The 23,089-nt window shown below is 39.6% G+C and overlaps 2 protein-coding genes across 3 annotated transcripts in view; one reads left to right on the top strand and one right to left on the bottom strand.

Moving 5' to 3' along the window:
• DGLUCY (D-glutamate cyclase) overlaps positions 1-22,199 on the bottom strand; it is a 46,670-nt gene extending 24,471 nt beyond the window's left edge. Inside the window, exons 1-3 of one of the 2 annotated variants that reach the window (XM_032690042.1) lie at positions 22,046-22,199; positions 4,347-4,422; positions 829-940 (exon numbers count right to left, since the gene is read on the bottom strand). In XM_032690042.1, the coding sequence (XP_032545933.1) occupies positions 829-931 (103 nt within the window). In that variant the 5' untranslated portion in view covers positions 932-940; positions 4,347-4,422; positions 22,046-22,199. Of the gene's footprint in view, positions 1-828; positions 941-1,828; positions 1,917-4,346; positions 4,423-22,045 lie in introns of those variants that run through there. The other variant, XM_032690041.1, reaches the window with a different exon arrangement.
• A 201-nt stretch (positions 22,200-22,400) lies between these two features.
• Positions 22,401-23,089, top strand: part of RPS6KA5 (ribosomal protein S6 kinase A5) — a 75,793-nt gene continuing 75,104 nt past the window's right edge. The window contains 1 exon segment of the mRNA XM_032690043.1: positions 22,401-22,908. Within this exon segment, the coding sequence (XP_032545934.1) occupies positions 22,845-22,908 (64 nt within the window). The 5' untranslated portion in view covers positions 22,401-22,844.

The following is a 23,089-nucleotide window of genomic DNA, read 5'->3' as shown; positions in this document are numbered from 1 at the left end:
TTATTATTTTTCAACTTATGTTCTGATGGAAAAGAAAAACACAATTTCAAGACTCACTATGATCTAGAAAATGACCTTTAACATTCTTATATTATAGTAATGCTACTACACACAGCTTTGCTGATCAGCTATTTGCCACAGTATTTTTAGTTGTTACATTTTAAAGTTGATCAGAACAATGACAGACTTCTCTGCTTCTGTAGAAGTCCAGCTATGAGAGGCAAGACAAAAACTGATCTTCCAGAATGCATTCAGTTATCTGAGTATAACACTAATTTTTCCCTCTCCCTTATAATTCCCATTTTTGCTTAGTCAGTAATTTCCACCTTTGCAACAAATGAAGCAGAAAACCACTGCTGTAACTATATATCTCAAATTCTTCCCCAAAGCATATCTGATGCCTTAAGTAAAGCAAAGTCTCTGTAAAGAACACAGTAGGTCATTCTACACATGTGATAACAGCATGAAAAAAAACCAGATTTGGTTAAAGATTTGCCAAGTATTTCCTGCATCCATAATTTCTCAATGACACAACTGGGAGCTGAAGACTGCAAATGAAGTCCATGGATGTTATTCAGGTACAATGGTACATTTCCTCTGATGTAGCTTTCTGTCTAAAAACCACTGTCTGTTGTTTACAATGTGATTTCAAAAACACCCAAGAACTTAACATTTTCAATTTAATATTTATCAACTTAACATTTTCTTTTGTTTTATTTTATTGCTTTTGATATTTCTACATTCCTTCACAAACAATAAAAAGAAAACATATAGTTATGAATCTAAAATGGAACCACTTTTCCACGTAGAGCAGTTAGGTTTACTTACCTTCTGCCATTCCTGAAGTATTACTAATATTGAGTCTGTTTAATCGAATTATTCTTCTTAACACATGGGGAAGGAGAGATTTCAAGCCTCCTGTCAAAAGCATCTCTTCATCCTTAACAGAAAGATAATTATAAATTTAAACACAAAGCACTTTTTTTTTTGACATCTTAAATGTTGATTTTCTGGAGAACTTAGCTTAAGCTTCCTCCTCGTGTTTCACCAAAGCCATTATCACTGGGAAATTCTAAGTCATAACTCAAAAGGCAGTTCCAAGTCAAAAGGTTATCTCACTGACACTTTATGACTACGTATAAATGGAATCTTTCAATAAATTAGCTGGAGACATGCTTTTTAACATTTTGGATAAAACGCAAAATTTTGCTGGCCTGTAATGTAAGAAACAGATTTCTTTCTTTCCTGATAAATATTCATTTTCTAGAGTATTCATTTTTTCAAAATTCATTGTAACTTTAAAATTCCAAAAGCACAAGTGGATTTACCTACCAAGCTATAATCTGTAATATTATTTTTCTAATCAAAATGCTTTTAGACAATTAGCAAGGCAACCTTGCAGTAAAGAGAGAACTATATTCACAAAATGTCATTGTAGTACATTCCACAGGTATTATGCTTCTCAAATATTAATTATGTAGAAGTGAATACTCCCATGGCTATTTTTCCACTGAGAAAGCAGACATATAGATGTTTAAGTCACTTGTCATACAATCTGGAGTAGGCAAAGAAGTAAGTACCCTAATTACAGGCAATATCTGTCTCTTTTTACATCTTTAAAGATTTTAAATGTCTTTTTTTCTGCAATCCAGACAGGTTTTTTTCTCAACTAAACTACCTAATAACTAAAAAGGATTTATTACATCATTATTAGGAAAAACTAAGAGTTAAATCAGGGTAAAATAATAAGTTGTCTGCTTAAGATTTTAACCTTGGTCACTTTTAGGTAAAGAAACTGAACTATCCTCCAAGTATTCGAATTACCAACCTCCAAGTTTTCCTTTAATTCAGAAGAAGCCATTCTCGATGTCATTCATAAGAAGTAACAAATACAATAGAAGTGGTGCTGCTCTTTTTAAAAGATGCTAGTAAATTAATGTATAATGAGCTGTTACAACCTTCTAGCAAAAGTTAACTTTTCTGTTAAAGGTCCACAGTTTTTGTGCTATACCTATTATGGTACAAAGTTTCACTCTCACAGTGGAGTGGAATATTGTGAAAACTCATAACCTCTGAGTGATCATTCCTTAATTAACTTGAAGAGCAGTGATATGTTTTGACTGAAATTGTACTTTCATCCTAGTCAGTCCAAAACTTGCCCAAAGCTTTTCCCAAAGCTTTCAGAATTCAGAGAGGTTAGGTTGGGTATTCTGAAATTTTTATATAACATTGTCAGCCGAAACAAAACACTAGGGTTTTTTTTCTGAGTTCTAACTTATAACTTTCTAACTCTTCTCTGCTTCGCTACTTTACATTACCATTCTGTATGCTGCACAAAAATCTTCATGACAAAATCACAAACAATTCCAAACACACACTTTAAAGATAACAAGAAATTGGATTTAGAGATGTTGCTGAGCACTAATCCAGGTCTGTAAATGTTAGTTTAAGAGATATAATTCTTACTGTAAAGAGAATTTCTAACACCAGTCTGGAATGACTCATTCAAGAGGTTTCAAACTAAATAGAATGATCCTAATAAAAAATTCCAGATGTGTTTGTTAGATTCTTTCAGATCACTTTTCTTTCTTTCTGACCATCTTTAAAGCCATCTAAATCATCTACAGGATTGATGGCCTGCTACTGATGAACTACTGGCTTACTTAGACTTGAAAGACAGTCTGAAACTTGGGAAACTAGTTTGGAACAAAAGCTGCCTTTAGCTAGGTATTTTGTCACACATGCTCTGTTCTGGTCTTGGGAAAGCCTGATTCATGAAGTATGTGCCCAGTAGCAGAAATGGAAGTACCTACAAGATTTTATCAGCAAACATTTAGGGCCCTGAAAGTTTTTGGCTGATATGACAGCAAGTGGCTAACAAGCTATGAACATCAGTCATGCCGAAATGTTGGCTGTAGCTACTTTACAGAAGCACTTGGGCCTCTTGCTCCTACTTGAGAATAAACATATATTGTTGATGACTTGTTAGAAAGTGAATAATTTAAACATTAACTTTGTATAAGAGCAGATTGAAACAAAACTCACCTTCCTGCGGTGATTTTATGTCATGTCATATCATGGCTGGGCTTCGTGAACAAAGATTTAGGAAGGCACTATCCACATTTGTTACAGGCACCCTGGTGACTTATGAGGTCAATACGAGATATTATTTTATGCAATTTTATGTAATTTTATGTAATAATGGGGAAAACTCAATAGGATTAACATTCTGAGTTATAACTTTAAATCACTATTTACTGTATAATATCAGTAATAGATTATGCTGTTATTCCTGTTTATTATTTGCTAAATTTGGGTAGATAATAAAAACTGTTAGATGTTCATAGTAAAACCTAGCTTTTCCTACAAGACTTGCCCAGGAATGGCTGGTTTCTATGCAGTATGCTATTTCTCTATGCTAGGTTTAGATTTTTCTATATTTTTATTTCTCTGTGTCAGGTTTAGATTCCCCAACCAGCTCTAGAACTTCCTGAAAAATCCTGCAGCTATCATGACTATGGTGTGTTTGGAATGACTAGGGAGAAGCACCAAGATAACCTGGGTCTTAAAGTATCTTTTCCTTCTTGTGCCATCAGGATGCCTAATGAAGTGTAGAGACTGGCTTCATGGGGGCCCCAAGCAGCACTCTAACTAAACAGCCTGATACAGTGGTTAATCAGTTATCAGGGTCTGTGCCTTGGCAGAGGTTTTTCAATTCCTTTAATTTTCTTCTGAGATACTTATAATTATCTGAAACTACCAGTTATCTCATGGGGATATGCTGGATCATGATACAAATAAAGACAACATGGAGGATAAGTGTTAAAAAGGCCTTAAAAGAAAAGATCCTGAGAGTGCATATAAAATGAGAGTGCATATAAAATGACTGTTGTGCCTGAGGGTATCCTATGTGTCCCTCCACAAAGGGACCCTAAGATTTGGCTTTCCAGTGTGTTGCCTTTAATGGAATGAACCTCTAAAGCATACCAGATAGAATCCTGGGTAAACAGCATTTGGGAAGCAGGTTGCTTACTGTCTGCATAACAATAAAGTTCATACTTAAAGCACCAGTCTGAAAAAAGACCTTGTTTTCAGTCGTGTTGCTCACATCAGACTCACTGACTTACAACACCAACAACCAACATTGCAAAGCTTCGTAGCACTGAAGTATTAATTTCGCTCATGAAGAACCTTTTGGTTCCACATTAGAAGCACAATAAGTGCTTTTTTTTTTAGAGGTTTACATGAAGATAATGTATTTCATGTGTATCTTGAGTTTATTTACTGAACTTAAATGAATAAATATTAAAATATATTGCTATTTGAGACATTAAGATGGCACTTACCCACTACTGATTTGTGGACACTACTATATCCTGAGCTGCACTTCCAGATCTTGACAAGGATGATGAAACTTCAAAGCTGGAAAGAGATGAGAATAATGTAAGGAGCTGTATGATCAGACACTGATGGTAGTATGGCTTATGCCAGATCAGTAGTTCAGAATAATGAATCCATTTGTCAGAAGCAATATTGTATTGAAATGACATTATATTAAAAAGCTATATATATATATACATTCAAGAAAAAACTTTTCTTTGCATTGTAGTGGCAGTCAGGAAGTACAGATATGTACAAGCTTTGGTAAAAGTTCTAAACGGATCTTGAGTATGGCTTTAATAAGTAAAATAAAATTGTTGGTTGACATCATTCAGTATGTATCTCTGCAGCATCACTCCAGTAGAGTTAAGTGAATACACACTACCTGATTAATTTGGCCCATCTGATTTCCAAAATATCCCACTACCCAGACAACAACAATTTTCAGGAAAGCCAGATTTAGAGGGTGAATATTTTTTATTTGAAATTGTGATCCCTTGTTGCCATGTGAAGCTCTAAGTCATTAAGCATTTCTACATGCTGTTCTCAGAGCCCTAGCTGAGTACAGGTGACTGAGTGTAATAAAGTGCTGATCTTTGCTGAGGTGACTAGAATGGGACTGGTTCTAAGCCTCATCTTCATAACTAATTGTAAAAAATATGCTCTATTTACCCTGAATCCCATAACTCATGAAAGGAAAGAGGCATGTTGAGAGGAATGTTACTTTATCCTGTTAAAAACCCTGCTGCTCTTAGGAGGCGTATCCTTGTGTCCTGATTTCAGTCAGGACAGAGTTAATTTTTTCACAGTAGAGGTGATGGGATGAAGCCATGTGGGTGTGTATAGGTTGCTATTCTGTACCACCCATGACATCACCAGGGAGTGGAAATAAGGGACTCTCGCTGCTGGTATGGAGAGTGTGGCTTTGGGTGGAACAAAAGCATGGGGACCGTTGTTCATTGTTGCCTAGGGTCTTCGGTGGGTATTTTTGCATGTGAATCACCCTATTTTTGTATGTTTTTATTTTTAATATTGTTGCTATTCTGTTCGTTTTCTTACCTCATTGCTATTTCCATAAACTGTTCTTATCTCAACCCGCGATCCCTGTCTTTTGTGTCTCTCACCAGAGGGAGAGAGTGGGAGTACTTCTTTTTAGTGGGAGTGCTAAATTGGGGAATACCATTCCTAAACCATGACACCTTGCCTGTCATATAACTTAAGAGATTCACAACTTCCTATCTCCAAGCCCTGTATGAAAACAAAGTTAGTTACTGCACATCAAGTTAAGAGTTAAAAATGCGAAGTGATGCTTGGAAAAAGTGACCAATACCATCCACCTTTGTCAAATAATCTGAAACCCAACATGAAGCAAGAAAAATGTAATTCCAGACAGGATTTAATAAAGAAGCTGCCCTGCCTTTCAGATGACTTGTATGATGGACAGAATAGCCTCTCCGCATGTCCCAGGCTATTTCTTGTTTCCTCGCTTTTCTGTTGTCTACAGTGTGCCTTTATCTCTGCAGTTTTTTCTCCCTAAGCTCAGATCTCTGTCTCCATAACTCCAAGTTGGGCTGACCTTCATAGCACTTCCTTCCTTGGTTTATCTGACTGTGCCCTCAGCAATATGGGAGTTTAGATGCTTTCTCTCCTCTCACTAGCTCTTTTTTATTTATATACTTGATGTGTCTCTCAGTTGTACCTTAAGTTCTCAGTTTTCAATCTTAAATGAGCTTTTCCTGTTTCCAGTCTGAGACAAAATAATCTAACTTCAGAAATCATAACACACAATAAATTCACAAATGGTTTCCCAGATTTGTAAGATTTATACTTCTCCGAACCTACCTATACTCACGTGTGTGTACATATACATAAATATAAATATGTATATCTCTCCCCTTTTAATATTACAGACAGGCTTGTCTGAAGCATATTTTTTCTAATTATTTTCTCCTTAATTTTTGACAGTGGAACCACCAACTAGCCTTGCAAAGTAATGTATCTTTACATTGAATTGTTGACTGAGCTACAGTTTATAAACCATTTTTACAATCTGCAGAACATAATCTCTTTAGAGAAAAAGAAGGAAGTGCAGTAAGTGAAACATTTTATATTACCTTAGAGCTTTCAACATGAAAAAGTGAATCTGTAAATTTTGCAGATATTTAAATACGAACATAGATTCGTTACAGGCCCACATTGTAAATTATTCATTACACAAGAAAATGAAAAAATGTCATTTAAGTGTCAGAAAGATTACACTTTGAGATGCAGTGGGTGGGTCCGTACTGCTGTGCTAAACCACACCAGATAAAAATGAATCAAAAAATTACATAATAACACAAAGGATTAAAACATCCTTCAGAAGTGTCAGCGTGATTGCTTCGCCTTTACATGTCAAGTTAATTAATGAAATAAAGCTAAAAACATAGTATTTCTGTGGTTTCAAAAATGGATCACCCAAGAATACACTGCCTGTAAAAAGTACCATCAGTAAAAGTAATAAACAAGTAGGTTTGAAGACTGCAAAGTAGTTAACACCAGTTTCTAGTGTCAGAGATTACGGGCCTGTTTCTCCAGTGGTACTGATACACCAATAAGAATATGGTTTAATGCAGTGACTTGCTTGCAAGGAGCCCAAACACTTATGAAATACAATCTTGCATTGCTTATATCACTTTTGTCCTATTTTCAGTTTAAAGTTTGATAATAAGAATGGGTGGTGGCATGTATGGGTTCAATGGCCAAGAAAGTGCAAGGGTCACTTGCACACTGCTGGGCAGGTTTTTTTAGATATTATCATGCAGATACCTTACACAAAGCTATTCCTCATGACCAGAAACAGCAGGGTAACTGAAATATGAGCCAGCCCATGGGCTGCCTTTACTGATACATAATGGAAAGTAATCTAAACTAATTATAATCTAACAAACGCTTTGTGTACTATGCCTTGCCCTAGTATGAATATGGTTACAGAGACTTGTTAGCGTAAACACACTTTAAATGACCTGCTGTTTAATCATCAAGCTGATCTGAAATTCTGCCAGGAGACTTCTGTGTAAAGCATAGACTTCTCTGAAAATTTAGTCCATTTGATTTTCCAACAGAGTCTCTCAGTTACACTTGTGATCTTTTATTTGAAGAATCAATTAATGATCCATTTTCTTTGCATCTGCTATGAATCACTTCAAAGGACAGAAGTTCTCTGTGTATCATTCCAAAAGGGGTATGCTTTGTGTATTTTCAGACAGCGCTTCATCCAGCAAATTATGATTTAACTTTACATTTGAAATACAGGGAATTTACCTTTGAAGTTTATGCACCTTTGAGGACTGCAAATAGAAATTTAAATTAGCTTCCATTAGTGTTCTGTCTGCTGCTTAAGGCAGCTAGCCCATACTCAAGATCCTGCAGACTATGTCAGGATGAGAAACTGATGACAGAATCAATGTATCTTTGATGCAATCTTGTTTACTTGCAAAAAAGACATACAGTGTTTAGTTTCTCTTGGTAAAATAACAGAACAAAAAACAGAAACCCATCACCAGTTTCAAAGCAGTCCTTTCAGAGAGCACTGCATGTTAGTATGACCGCTGCACTGGTATTATTCTACACTCAGCTTCTACTCTGGGACAAAATAAATTATTTCTCCAGTGGAGAAATATGGGCAGAGACTAGAGAACAGTTCACACCACGGCCCTGCCCTTGCATGGGCACAACCCATGCAAGATCCCAGCAGTTTAAGCTTTTTCATCCTGCAAAGGATTAGGCCTCATGACTTCACACTCCCTTCCAACTCCTTGAATCATATCCTAATACCTACATTCCTGCCTCATCACCTTACAAAAACACGTGACCAACAAGTTTTCAAACAGCCACCTCATTTACATGCACCTTCAGTAAGATACACACCTAAGGACTTCATCGAGATTTAAAACTGCTACTTCCATACCTTTGACTTTGCTGACAGGAATACTCAGCAGCTGCAATAAGAAGAGACAGCAAATGATCCAGTAGAGCTTGTTTTCATATAAGATGACAAGATGTGCTTATTCAACTTCAAGAAATTGAAAAAAAAAACGTGAGGGCATGAGGGCAGTATTTAAATATAGTTTCCCAATCTACACTGAGTTACAGAAGACCTTTGGAACTTCTCCACAATTCTCTGGGCTTGGTCCAGCTATCAGTTCTCTGTCTCAGCCTCTTCTGGCACTGAGACAGCTCAAGGATACTTGGGGACCTTGCCTGGAGGACATCAGTGCCAACCTCTCCCCTGCCCCTGTGGCAGCACTGGCCAGCTGCCAGCACACTGCACAAAACAGCCAAGGTGATGGGTATTGGCTAGATAAAAATTTCCAAAGTGAGGAAAATTTTTCTTTCCACTCTTACTCAGGACAAAAGAAAGTGGAAGTCCATAGGACAAAGTAGAGTGACTTGTACTGCTTTGTTGGCAAGGCAGCAGCCACAGGTGCTTATTTTGATAAGAATGTATGTTGCCGCCTAGGTTACACCCAGTCACGTCATGCACAGTCACACAGCTGATGGGGTGCTCATTCCTTCCAAGGAATTCCATCTGGACGCGAGCAGGTAAGTGATGTTGTGCTATCTACACACCGTAAAAATAGTACCATGCTCCTAAAAGTGTGTCATGTTTTCCTGTCAAGTCATTCAGGCTACCTCTATGATTATGCCATTTCTTTTGGGTTCACATCTGCCAGCAGGTGCTAGTCACCGCACCCATCACCGTTCACCAAGCAATTCTTTTTGGCTATGGTCACTAAAGAAATTATTGCAGCCTATGTATTTACACAAAGTTACAGTCCTTGAAATATGTCTCAGTAGGTTGTGTCTGGGGAACCTCCAGTGAATTGGACCTCTCCAAACACTACCAAGAACAAACATCTCTGCCTCCACACATACCTGAGGTGAAGAGATAATGACTTTTGTTGTTCCATTGCTTCCTTCAGCTCTTAGACCAAGAAGTACTGTGAACAGCTCAGAAGGACTGAGCATAATTTTCCTGATGAACCTCCCGGTTTAAGCAGTGCTATTTGGCTAATCAGGTGAATTAGTGGCAGGATCTGCAAGAATACCTCAGTGGAACTTCCAGAAGTGGGTGTAGGTAAATTCTGTTAGCAACTCTGCTATGTAATAGCAAATGTTATGCATTTGGACTGCTATTTTGTCTTGGAGCATCCACACTGCCCATGTAATAAATGTTAATCTGCATGAAGTATATCTGGACAGCTTTGTTCTGCACCACCCATTCCAACTTGAAAGGCTCCAAGATATGGACAAGTTATGGCTGCACTACTATGTTTTCATTACTACATACCTGACAACTATGGTATTTTACAGCAATTAAATGTCATGATGACTCGGAAACTGCCCTTGATGCTCTGTTTGGTGCAGCCAGGCACCTGCAGGTACATTTGCACTCTATCTGCAGGAGCTCAGGGCCTGTTTGACCATCACTGAGTAGAGCAGCATGATGAAAAGCAGTTTTGAATTGAGGGAAAGGATACGGGCCCTTTTTGAATTATCCTGGACAGTCTGACCCCGCAGAATGTGGGTGGTTCCGATGTAGTCAGTCTGTCACAGACTCACTCTGAGTCTGACCTCAGAGTGTCACCACTGGTGCTAGCAGCACCATGGTTGTGCAGCAAGTGCAAGGGAGCAGTTCAGGGGCTCTGCTAGGCTTGGGTCCTTGCATAGGTCAGACAAAGAACTTCTCATCTAAGTTTCTGGATACAGACTAGATCAGGTATTGGTTTACTAAATGCTGCCACTCTGTAGCCATTCAGTGCCTTATATAATTATATACAATACATCACTGTGATCCATGCATTTACAACGACAGAGTGAATACCTCAAACCGCTGCACTCACGAGCAGTAGCAGCAAAGAACTCAAGATGTTGAAAAAATACAGTTCACCTTTCTCACTGAAAGAATTAATCCTGAACTTTTACTGCTTTTCCATATGTTCCATGGGTAGAGTAAGACCTGTATGTCTATCACCCTCAAACCTTCTATCACCATTAAAACATTTCTTTAAAAAGCAGTTTGGTGTTAAAAGATGACTCATAATGCTGCAGCATTAGTTAGCTCGCTCGAAAGAAATGTTAATGTCATAATTTTGATTTTCACTACTAAACAATAAGAAAGTAAGGGTTGAAAATGTCTTATGTATTTGCCACCCCATTTTATATTTTTTAAATATAAATAAGCTACAGTGATTGGTATATCTTGGTGTGCTCAAATTCAAGAGCTGAGCCCATATTTTGTATAGAAGCTACACAGAACAAAAAATTTAAGCTCTTCCTACTATTCTTTTTTAGAGTTTTATTTCCAGATATGGTAGAAGTAGTATGCATAAAACCTTGCCTCAGAGCTTACAGTTTAAGGACTCAAACCTATAGTACTTCTATGAATATAAGTAACAGAGAAAAGTAGATAATTAGTCCTATTCAGTTCAAGGACAGATTAAGTGCTTAAACATTTGCTATATTGTACTTCAGCTGCATAAGTGTTTGTGTACAAGCCATATATTATATGCAGACCTACGTACAGAAAGATGTGACAGAAAAGTTAGCACAAAGACAGACAAAGATATAAGCAATACACATGCTTTTTATAAACATGTGTATGGAACAAGCTAACAACCTTGATATAAAATAAGTTATAACTAGTACTGATGAACCATACACTTTTGAAAAAAGTTGTAGCCCTGGTTTTGTCTGTTTTGTCTGTTCAGCAGCTATTGATCCTTTTTCCTGGTTTCTGTATACATGACACACAGGCAATTGTAATAATGTACCTTAAAACTCCATATCCCACATTTAGCATTTGATAGGACAAGGGGTAGTGTCTTTAAACTGAAAGAGAGTAGGGTTAGGTTAAATATTAGGAAGAAATTCTTTCCTGAGAGGGCGGTGTGGTGAGGCACTGACACAGGTTGCCCAGAAGAGTTGTGGTTGCCCCACCTCTGGAAGTGTTCAAGGTTGGGTTAGATGGAACTTCGATCAACCTGGTCTAGCACAAGGTGTTCCTATCTACGGAAGAGGGATTGGAACTAGATGATCTTTAAGGTCCCTTCCAACCCAAACAGTTCTATGATATTTCTCTTATTTGAGGTGCTTTAAGAGCAACCACTTTTGTTCTTGGATTTTTTTTCACATAACTCATTATATATCCGAAGTATGGAGAGTGTGCTAAGTTTTGCTTTATTTTGTTTTCAAATAGGAAAAGACTCTTGGCTTGTTTGAGCAATAGCTTTTGACCTGGCTGAATTTTCCTCCTTCTCTAAAATAGATTTTCATTTTACATTACATCATAGTGCCTGAACAGTTTCATATTATCATTAGTATATGCATAAAATCCAAATAATTAAAAATATTATTAAAACAGTATTCTTCAGAAGATTGAATTAAAGCTACATAAAGCCCCATATCCTAACTCTGACAGTGATGAATAATACATACCTAAGAAAGAGCTCAGCAGCAGAGAAAACATTGACAAAACCTAGCTGGTTTATCCTTCCAGCATTTCATGACCTCTGGTACAGAACCTTTGAAGCTAAAGGTGATTTCTCTGTCTGTAGAAGTTAATGTGAAAACTGATAGCCAAGTGGACTTTATCCCATATAACTCCAGTTTGCAGCATATCATATAGTAGCTACCTCCTAAATTAATTTACTTGGAAAACTGTCTAGATGCAAATGCTAAGAATTTTGCATGGATTCTTTCACTAGGATTCCAGTTCCAAAGCTAATATATTTAAAAGTAACTAAACTATCTTCATATTAGAATGCAATCTACAAATTCCTTTAATCCTAATCCCATACATACATTTCCTTTTGAGACAAGCCTCTTACAAGGGTGTTCCAAATAAAGTTAATTAGCTATTTCCAGCAATATCTTCTCCCAAAAAAGGGTCAGACTACACCATATATGCAGTGAAAAAAGACAAGACAGATTTAAAGCACTCAGCAGCCTGCATTAACATGCTCCAAGTGTAAATGTACCATTAAAATAGAGCATTCACATTTGCAAAAACTGAACTCAGAAAAGCTGTGGGGTTTGTCTCCAAAAGATTAGTCAAATGTATGAGGTTTTGATTGTGGAAGAAAGGGACCAGTGAATTTGGTTCAAACCTAGGCCTATTTACCTAGTTTCTCTTCTAATATAATTAGTATGAAGGTGCACTTTTGGGACCATCTAGAATTTTGAAAATGGAGTATTTAGGATCAGCATTTCTGAATGGAAAAAGAATAAATATACAAAACTGATAATTGTTCAGCTACTTGGAAATAAAACCAAACAAAATCATATAGAGCAAGGTATGTTGTATGATACATTGCTATATCATAACTATCAGGGAGTATTTTTAATAATATGCAAAGATAGAAGAACATTTTAATTTGAATACACGATTGAGGTGTTTCTCATTACACATTGAAGAGAGAGAATTTTGATCAGTTAAAAGGAAGATGAATAGGCATCAGTTACTAGAAACTGCTATGATTTCCAGTCAGACTGATGGAGCAGTAGAAGACTGGTATTAAAAAAAATAGTTACTACTACTAAAACATTTGAAGAGATGATGGAAGCAACTGACTTTAAAACTCCATTCTCTACTGACAGATTTCCCTAGTGGAAATTTCTTCTCTATTCTCATACTACTTGTCTTTGTAAATTAACTGACTTTGACTAGAAAGTTTGGTATACAAGGCTAATTTTTAATCTATTAGGCACTTCAAACTGCAGATATATGAGATATACAATCATTGTGTTCATGGGAAAATTGTCAGAAATAATGTAAGTTTACTGGAGTGTGAAAATATAAGGCTGGAAAGAAGTGAGACTTTCTTGCTTGACATCAAAGATATAGTTTACCAGAAGGGATGTAAAAAAATATGAAACCATATATAAAAATAAGGAAATCTGTGTCCTTTGCATCAAATAATAAAAATGCTTTCCCCCCCCTTTAGTGGAAAGTTTAAAAACCAATCATTCTGAGTAGATCCAGCTTCAGTTTGGAAAATATTACACAATATTTTCCACTCCTTTTGAAGATGGAAAATATTGTAATCAGTACTTGGTTTCAAATTCTAGGCAAAAAAAAAAGTGTGTACATATATATAATATATATGCATTCATTCCATGGTTGATCACATAAAACAAAGTGTTCTCAGTTAAAGAGAGTTATTTCAAGACTGTATAAAATCAACAAAATAAAAGACAGTCCAAACTGAGTATCTTATAGTTCAAAGGATAGAATGATCTGTATGTGACTTTTCCATGGTTACTAAGTATACAAAAGAAAATATGTGAAACAAAGTGCACATAAGCGGGCATTGTGTAGGATATAATCTACGTATATTAAAAATAGCTAAGAATATTAACAGAAATGCATTTAACTTAGCGATCTTGGTTCATGAGCTCTATAGAAGTCAAGTATCTCAAATGTCTTTCTTAAAAATAAACAGGAATAGAGAGGATACCAAGCTTATGGATCACTCATTTTGTACCCAATAAACATGTATTTCTGGTGAACAACCAATTTCTGACCTTTATAGTAACTATCAGCCTCAGAGAAAAAGTCAAAGTTTTCCCAGTTTTCAGTTGTGTTCTAAGGGCTTTTATCACAGTACATTAACAAGAAATTTTGGGGGGCACTTGTTTGTTCTGAGTCTGTATCTTGCTCAGTACAAAGGATTGCCCATCTACAGCAAGGGCTCTTCAGCACTACTGCAGTGTGATGTAATCCCTTACCTGCACTGAACACTTGTCCTTTTGGTAAAGCTGTATGTTTTCAATTAGAGACTGAAACTTTTGCTGAAAATAGCCTCAATACCACATAAAATAACACTTAAAATTAATTCATTAGATCTTTTTGTAATAAATCAGAATACATTTGTTGCTTCTTTGAAATGACTTATGAATATTGTAGGTGACTTGACTGTCGGGATACTTATTGCATGAATATGTGGACTTAATAGGTAGATATAAGACAAGCAAACAACCAAGAAAGAGAAGAGATAAGCCTCTCCAAAGTAAATAACTAAAGATTAGCAAGGAACACTCTACAAACATGGGATGGTATGGCTATTAATAAGAAAGACAGACAGGCTTTCTTTAAATGTTTTGGGTTTATTGTTATTCTAGACAAGGCTCTGTTTTAATAAGAGTATATGATTTCTATATTAGTCACTTTCAGGAATCTCAACAGGAATAAAGTTTACAAAACCAAACAGAACAATCAGATCAATAGGGCCAAACCAGATTAAATTGTAGCCCAAAGCTTCAACTATATAAGAGGTTGTACTGTGAACATTCAACCTAGACAGGTGAAAACACTAAAAGGAAGAGACAAGTGATGATGTGAGATGCACGGCACCGCCTTCAATTGTGACAATAACATCTTTAACTCTGTAATTGAAGACAAATGGATGCTGCTGCTACTGTGGCAGAGGCAGGGAGTGGGGGGAAGGCTGCTCTCCTGGGGTGTGTGGGTGGAGTGAGAAGGCATTTACTTCTGCAGAGAAAGAGAGGCACTGGGAAGATTAGGCAACTGTTGTCTTAGGAGAGGGCATGATTACTTCTACATGGCCTATCCAAAGTCAGAAAGGGTACATAAAAGGCTACAGAAAACGTGGTTCTGGCCTGCCTTCAGACACAAGATTAAAAAAGGGATTAACACTCACTGTTTGTCAAAAGCAGTGAGGGACTCATATTTTTTCAGAAATCCCCTTCATCTCCTCTCTATATATCCATCAAAGGATAGTGCTCCAGGACTGCAGTGGGTTCATGTCCAACCCCAAATGATTTATAATTCTGTTGTTTTGGTACTTGCTATCCAAAAGAAATTATTTTGTCTTATGTATAAACCAAACCAGTACCTCACGCCTGTCCACTGTCTTCAATCACAGAGTTTTCTAAAGAAAAATACTGTCTCACAGTGGAACAGTTTAACCAATTTTTTATCTAAAGACTTATGGCAAGCACCTCACAACTCACTACCCCCAAAACCAAATGCTTTTGTGGGAAGACACCATAAGGCCACATTGTAGATACACGTTACTGTGCCGGTTCTGGCTGAGGTAGAGTTAATTTTCTTCACAGTGGCTAGTACGGGGCTGTGTTTTGGATTTGTGCTGAACACAGTGATGATAATAGAGATGTTTTTGTTATTGCTGAGCAGGGCTTACACAGAGCCAAGGCCTTTTCTGCTTTTCATAGAAGTTGGGGCTGCATGGGAAGTTGGGAGGAGACACAGCTGGGACAGCTGACCAAAACTGACCAAAGGGATATTCCAGACCAGATGACATCATGCACAGCATATAAAGTGGGAGGAAGAAGGAAGAACAGGGGACATTTGGAGTGATGGTGTTTGTCTTCCCAAGTAACTGTTACACGTGATGGGGCCCTGCTCTTCAGGACATGGCTGAACACCTGCCCGCCCATGGGAAACTGTAAATTAATTCCTTGTTTTTCTTTGCTTCCATGTGCAGCATTTGCTTTCCCAATTAAACTGTCTCAACCCACGAGTTTTCTGGCTTTTACCCTTCCAACTCTCTCCCGAATCCCACTGGTGGGGGAGTGAGTGAGTGATTGTGTGGGGCTTGGCTGCTGGCTGGGGATAAAGCAAGACTATTACTCAGAGAACAAGCAATATAGTCAAAGTCATACACTAACTTCACTGCTTATTACAAGTAATTCTAAGGATCTGTGGAGTTTCCCTCATTTGACTTCCAATTTGAAGGTGCATCTCACTAGAGTTGCAGGAAGGCAACACTCAGTTCCAATGAGAAGCAAATAATTTACAACAGAGTTTCTGCAATTACATGGTGGGTTTGGTAGAATAAAATCTGGTTGAACAGGAATATCTTCTTTTGAAAATGGAGGGAGATGTGATACTGGTGTAAATCTTTATAAAATACCAGAAAATGCTGGGAGGTGAGGGATTTGAAGTACCTCAGTGTTAATGGAGTTATTTACAATGTCAATAATCTGCACTGCTGTCATGTTCCCCATCAATACAGTAACAAGCAGTCACAACAGAAAAGTAAGTTTGAATATAACATGCTGTAAGGAGGAAGATGCCAAACCTCACTCTTAGCCAGATTTAATAAAGGACAGCCAAAGGAAAAATGCTTAATGGGACATTTCTTTACATAGAAGTCTAACACTTCAGAGAAAATGCAAATCCTAAGGAATTTACAAAAGGAGTGTAAAATGCCTTCTGGCCAACTGGGGTTTGATACCCTCTTGAAAGACTGTCACAGCAAACACTTTATATTAGAAAAGAGGTGTATTGGAACTGAGTGTTCTAACATTTAAATAGCCTAGGTTTCCCCTAGAAGCACTCTGCCTAAGAAAAATGAAATAAATGAAACCATGCATGGATTACTGAAAGAACTGCAACTGCTTGGTGCATAACCTCTATCTACAGCAGGCTATCTACAGCAAATATTTTACTGGATATTTTGAAGAGGGGTGGGCTCGTGCTTCACATTCTGGGTTCGCCTATGAAATAGGGGCAGATGCAACATAAGCATGGAGGAGATAAAAGGTAACAATTCTTCACTCGCTTTTGTAACTAAATCATTATGGGTCATCAGATGAAAGCAGCAAATGGCAAAGTCAAAGCAAAAAAATGGAGGTCTTTACTCAGGGACTGCACTGTCAAACACTATGTTAAGAGGTGCCTTCCAGTCACCTGATACAGTACTTGAAATTAATGGGAGTTTTTTGTACTTCTTTCTGTGAAGATCCAAGGTCTTCTCAAAGTCCAGGAGAAACACCAACTGACTCTAGAATATATTTCCCTTAATTTATCCATTTATTTCAGGATTTTCTCTTCTGTTATTTCAATTCATGTGAACATCTTATCTTTTTTAATTTAAAAGAGTAGGTTCAAAGTCAATAATCATACAACTTTTCTCAAGATAAAGGGAAAAGGAACCTCTGCAATACTGTTCATTTCAATAAATCTCTTTTTGGTCTGCGATAATTTAACAGATGCAATATCTTTTAAATATGCCAAGTTGTGGAAATGAACTTATCAGCTTTCATCTACGCTTTTCAAAAAATTTCTTTCTCCCTCCATTTTATGTGCCACTTCTTTTCACTTACTTCTTTTTTCCATGGGCTCTCTTTAAGAACTACAATGCAGTTTAAAGCTCTGCCATTTAAACTCTTTTTCCCTCATGTTATGCTTCCTTCTTTGGGGGTGGAAAGCAGACATAACTTCTGCAACTATCAGAACGTACTCATCGTCTCCACGATGAGTTAAAATTTTTAATTTCATTATCACTAGCTTTCAGATCACCTTGATTAGCTTTTCCTTTCTAAAGTCCACTTCTCCGAAGTTTACAGTAAATTTTCAAAATAGTGAGAATTCACATGTGAGTCTTCTGAAAAGGATCTTGGGTTCAAACACACTGCAGTCAGTATAACTGAGGTTTAATGACAACATTATGTAGAACATAAAACCTCTGTGTTTCTTCCAAAAAATTTGAAAAAAAAAATCAAATTATTGTGAGTGAGGATTAGGATCCAAAAGTCAATTCTTTTTATTAACTAGAAATTCCATCTCTGCCTAGTTTAAGCAGCTTTAGCAGATCAGAAAGTGAAATAAACCCCTATTACTGTTTTAATGGATAGTGCTGCTTTCTTTCCCCTCTGGACAGCGTGCATTCATTTTCCTTTTCCTCATCAGAAACCGAGTAACATAACAAGTATTTTTATTTTTTTTTTCTCTTTTATAACTATGTGGATTTTTAACTATTAAGCTTTTGAAAGTGTACAGTAACTGAAGAAAAACTAAACAATCGGTGGAGAAATTAATACTGAAACAGGACCCTAGAATCAGTATCACGTCTTCACTTACACGCACTCTTTCAAGAAACGATCCATTTCCTGACAGAGTTGTACCACTTCCGTTAAGAGAATTATTAGTCTTGGATGTTTTGCATAACTTCTCCTTTCATGGTAAAACATTAAGTGGTTTTAGAGAGATAAAATTGTTGGCCAGAGCAGTTTCATACAAAAACCCTTTAAGAGCAAATTTACCTACCCAGTCTACTTTTCTGACAGTTATCAAGCACAAAATGTTCAACTGAAGATTCAGACTAAAAACAAAAAGATAAAAATCAGAGAGAATACATATAAACTAGAAACTAGAACTAATACTGTACTAAAACCTCACACAAAAGCTTCTTGATGTCATGTCCGGAGGTGAGTCCTTTCCTAAATTCATTTTGTGGTTTCCAAAATTTGATCCTTTTTTTCCCCTGCAGTGCAAATATTCTCCATGGAGTGATTAAGGGGAACATTTTGTATCATCCGGCTTTCCAACATTTGTCCTTTGAAAACAACACCTATTTCTGTAACAATTCAATGACCATAAGAAAGCACCAGATGCCTCCAACTTGAGCTCCATAGAAACTATGATTTTCATATGCAGTTACCCTTCAGAAACAAAGTAAAACAAATACCTTAAAACTGTGAATTAGTGACACCCTGGAAATATGCAGCTACAGCACTCATTTTCTTCTTCTTTTTCTCTCTCATTTCCTCTCAGAAGTCTGTACACTGAGCTTTTCAATTTCACCTCAGCCCTCAAACCAGCTTAGCATACTACCTCTTTTAGAACCAAAAAGAAAATGTTGTGACACTGTTTCTTAAATAAAGTTCAATAATATCTTTTCTTGTGGGTATTTCCCAGCATTTTTTCCTCCTTCTTTTCACAATTAGGAATGGCAAGTAAATACACATATTTTTGAACAGTTGTGTTGTGGGGTAGAGAAGGGACATCTATCTTTAGAACGGTGTTGCTCCATGTTCCCAAACTCAGCACATGCTCAGCCCAAACACTGAACTGTTGGTTGATTGACCTGTCAGGTTGCTCTTATCATGCACAAGAATATGAAAATGCTACTTAAAACCCCCCAAAATATTTACACTATGGAGCAAGAGTAGCTCTGCACCACCCCATAGCTTTTAATCATTTTAACACACAATATTTTTCCTTTTAATATCAGAGGGATAATTTATTGAATGTACATACTGCAAATATTATTTTTTTGTTCAGTGTCACAGCACATGTGTAAAAGTATTTAAAATGCAAGTAACATTTTCAGTCAGTTAAACTGCACTCCGAGCTGCACTTATAAAAGTACAGTTTACACACCAAGGGTGGTTTTACTCCTCCAAACTATAAGAAATCTCTTACAGACCAGTCTTTACTCTCTGTGGGTCTATATCCCATCATTGTTCCTGTACTTCCACATGCTGCTTTGGCTGCAGGCTCAAGCCAAATTTCCCCCCTTATCTGACTCTGTGACTGCCTGTGTTAGTGATTCAAATGGGACAAAGGCACAATCTGAGTGCTGGCACATGACTATGCAATACTTCCAACTGCTGGCATGCTTTCAAGAATATTTTAACACAGGAGAAACTGTTATGTAAAAAATCTGAATTATTTTTTTTTTAACGGAATGACCGTGTTGCCAGTAAATCAGGGGGTCCCTCGGTGATAAAAAAGAACTTTCAGTTCATGCAATGGTACTTTCCAAGCCCAGTTACCTTAAACTGAAATATACATGGTAATCCCTGTGTCTTGCTATATGCATGATCGGCATGGATCAATACCCTTGGTTTGATGGTTTAGGGTTGTTGCCTCATTTTTTAAATCTGTTTTAGTTGAAATTTAAAAGGAGAACGAAGGTTTCAGCCTGAGGCAAATAAGCAGATACAGTCTGTCGAGCTACGAACATCTGAAACCAAGACTATTAACAACTACTGGATTCAATGCCAGCTCCACTCACACTGAGAGCTAGTAAGGAACAGAGTGGAGTCAGATTTCAGTTTCTCTCTTCTGAGGCTGCCAGGGACAGTTAGTCCAAGAGTAGGCTAGTAGAGCCACTGGATGAAATACAGTACTAGCCTCTTTAAAATCTATTATCTGGGACACAGAATAATCAGAAGTGGTTGTTACACTTTGTAAAGAAGAAGTAAATCTGACGCTACCCAGTAGTTGTACAAAGGAGCCAACAGTTACAAAAATGGAAAAAATTAACAATTAAGTTCGTCAGTTTAGTATTTTCATTATTTTCCCTTTTGTAGTTTAATAATATACTGATCTAACATTTCTTTTCTCTGCAATAGTGAGCTACTAAATCAAGTGATAAAAACTAGGGAATCAATTATTTTTGAGTTTGAAAACATCTCCTGAGATCAGAGTTTCTATATTTATAGGCTTGATAATAATACTATTGGAAAGACAGTAACTGGATGGACATTTTCAGTGAAGTTATGTGTGTACCATATGCTACAGAGAGATACCTCAACAGAACAGCTGCAGTGCTTGGTGGAAAACATCTTCAACAGTTTTACCTGAAATACTATGAAGCCCTTAGATAGAAATTTTAATTTCTGGGAAGAAAACAATCTCAAAAGTGCCCTAAAACCGATGTTTAGTATTTAAACCATTCTGAAGTAGAAAGCTCTTACCAACTTCAATTAGCCCAACTCAATCTCTCCAAAGGAAACTGTAGAAATGTGTGTATGTATACATGTACACATATTTTTTAATATATATATATGTGTGTACAAACACAAATATATAACACTGGAATGGCAATAAAAGATTAAAATAAGACATTTTATTTCATTGATCTTTGCTGTATCTGAGTTAGACTCTGTGTGAACACTGCTGCTTTATATGACCTGGCACTGGCAATTAGCAGCTTGTGGTAGGGATAAAAGCAACGCCATCCAAGAGCAACAAGTCAGAAATTACTGTAAATAAGAAATGGAGACAAAAGTGATTTGTGTTATCTGTCTCAAGGAAATGAGGACAGCTTTAGACATACCAGATTGCCTCCAAAACATAACAGACTGAGAGGCTTAACTGAGGTGAACAGGTTTGATGCGTTTGAACTTGTTACCAAGGGACTCAGAGCCCGTTGTGAGCACAGTGTTCCTCTCGCAGCTGAGAGGACCAGCTGAACACGCCACAGGCAGTGCAAGGTGAACCGAGCACAGGGATGTAGCTACCCAGCAACTTCGCCAATCTCACCGCACAACGAGCAACTCCCTCACAGGCACCTCCTGAGCTGGCGTAACCAACCAAGCTTTGAAACTCCCCAGCGATCGCCAAGGCTGTTTTAACTCCCAGTATACGCGGCCGCTTCAACCTCCCAAGACGGCGGCTCCGCTCGCCGCCCGTTTCCCAGCCCAGGGCCCGGCCGAGAGCGGAGGCAGCGTCAGGCTCGGCCTGGGCGCCTCTTCCGCCGGAGCCCCAGCCCCGCGGTCCCGCCACCCGCGCCCCGAGCGCGGCCCGCACGGCCGGGCTGCCAGCGGACATACCGGGTACGTGCCGCGCTCACGGCCGCAGCTCCCCGGCCCCGCCGCCGCGAGCCGGCACACACCGCCAGTGCGGGGAGGCGGGGGCTCGGCGGGCGGCCGGGGCCCTGCGGGAACCCCCCCCCCCCGCCGCGGCTGTGCCTCGCTCCTCCCTGCCCCGCCGTATCCCCCGCGGGTACGCCCAGCTCCGCGATCCCGCACGCCCGCGCCAGAGCCCCGCTGCCCCCCGCCACCACTGCGAGTGGGTCAGCCCACGGCTGTTCCCGCCCCCGAGTGCGGTGGAGCCGGCCCGTACCGCGAGGAAGGGCTCCACGGCCACTCGCTCAGGTGATTGCCAGCTCCAGCGGTCAATCAACGCCCTCCCTTTCCTCCTGGCGGCCCAGCGCCTGCCCCCCACGGGGCTGGGGCCAGCGGGAGCAGCGGGCGGGAATGTTTACAAACAAGCGCCGGGAGTAGAGGCAGCGGGGGGGCCGCCGGGGGGCGGGACCGGCGGTTGGCGCAGCCGCCGAGCCAATGGGCGCGCGCGGCGCTCGGCGGAAGGGCGGGGGCGGCGCGCGCGGAGCGTTCTCTGCCCGGCGGTAGCCGGGGCTCGCGGGCGCGCGCGGCCAATGAGCGGCCGGCCTGGGGAGGGAGGGGGCGCGAGCGCCTGAGCAGGAGCCGCTCCCGCGGCGCCCCCTCCGCCCCCGCCTCCCGCGTCCCTCAGCCTATCCCGGATCGCTCGGCTCCGCTCGGCTCTCGTCGGCTCCGCTCGGCTCGGCTGGGCTCGGCTCCGCTCCCCGCTGTCGGGCGGGGAGGGCGGCCGAAGCCCGGGGGAGGGGAGGCGCAAGGACATGGGCTGGTTCTGAGCGCCGGGGGAGGGAAGCCGTCGTGCGTGTGCCTCCCTAGATTTTAATAACTGTTTGTTGTTGGGTGGTGTGGGTTTGTCTTTTTTTTTTTTTTTCTCCCCGTTTTCCACACGGCGGAGGGGAGAGCGGCAGCCCCTAGCGCGCCTGCATGGCTCCTGTCGCCCGGAGCGCCGCTGGGAAATAGATCCCGGCTCGGGCCAGGTGACTTCGCCCCGGGCCGCGCTCACACTGGCGGGAGCGGCGGGGGCCATGGAGGGACCCTCGGGGGACGCGGAGCTGCCGCTGCTCACGGTGAAGCACGAGCTGAGGAACGGTGAGCGGCGGGCTCGGGGCCGCGCGGGGCCGGGGGGGGCCGGGGAAGCACTGCGGGGCGGGGGGGATCCCGCAGAGTTGGTTGGGACCAGCGGGGAGATCTCGGTGGGGGCAAAATAAAAAAGATAAGCTGGAAGATATGGTCAGGAGCGTGTGAGATGGGGGCGGGCGGCCTTTTTTTT

Source organism: Chiroxiphia lanceolata, chromosome 6 (genome assembly GCF_009829145.1).
Source record: "Chiroxiphia lanceolata isolate bChiLan1 chromosome 6, bChiLan1.pri, whole genome shotgun sequence".
Classification (NCBI taxonomy): domain Eukaryota; kingdom Metazoa; phylum Chordata; class Aves; order Passeriformes; family Pipridae; genus Chiroxiphia; species Chiroxiphia lanceolata.
Note: the sequence above shows the minus strand (reverse complement) of the source record. Positions and strands in the feature narration are given on the sequence as shown.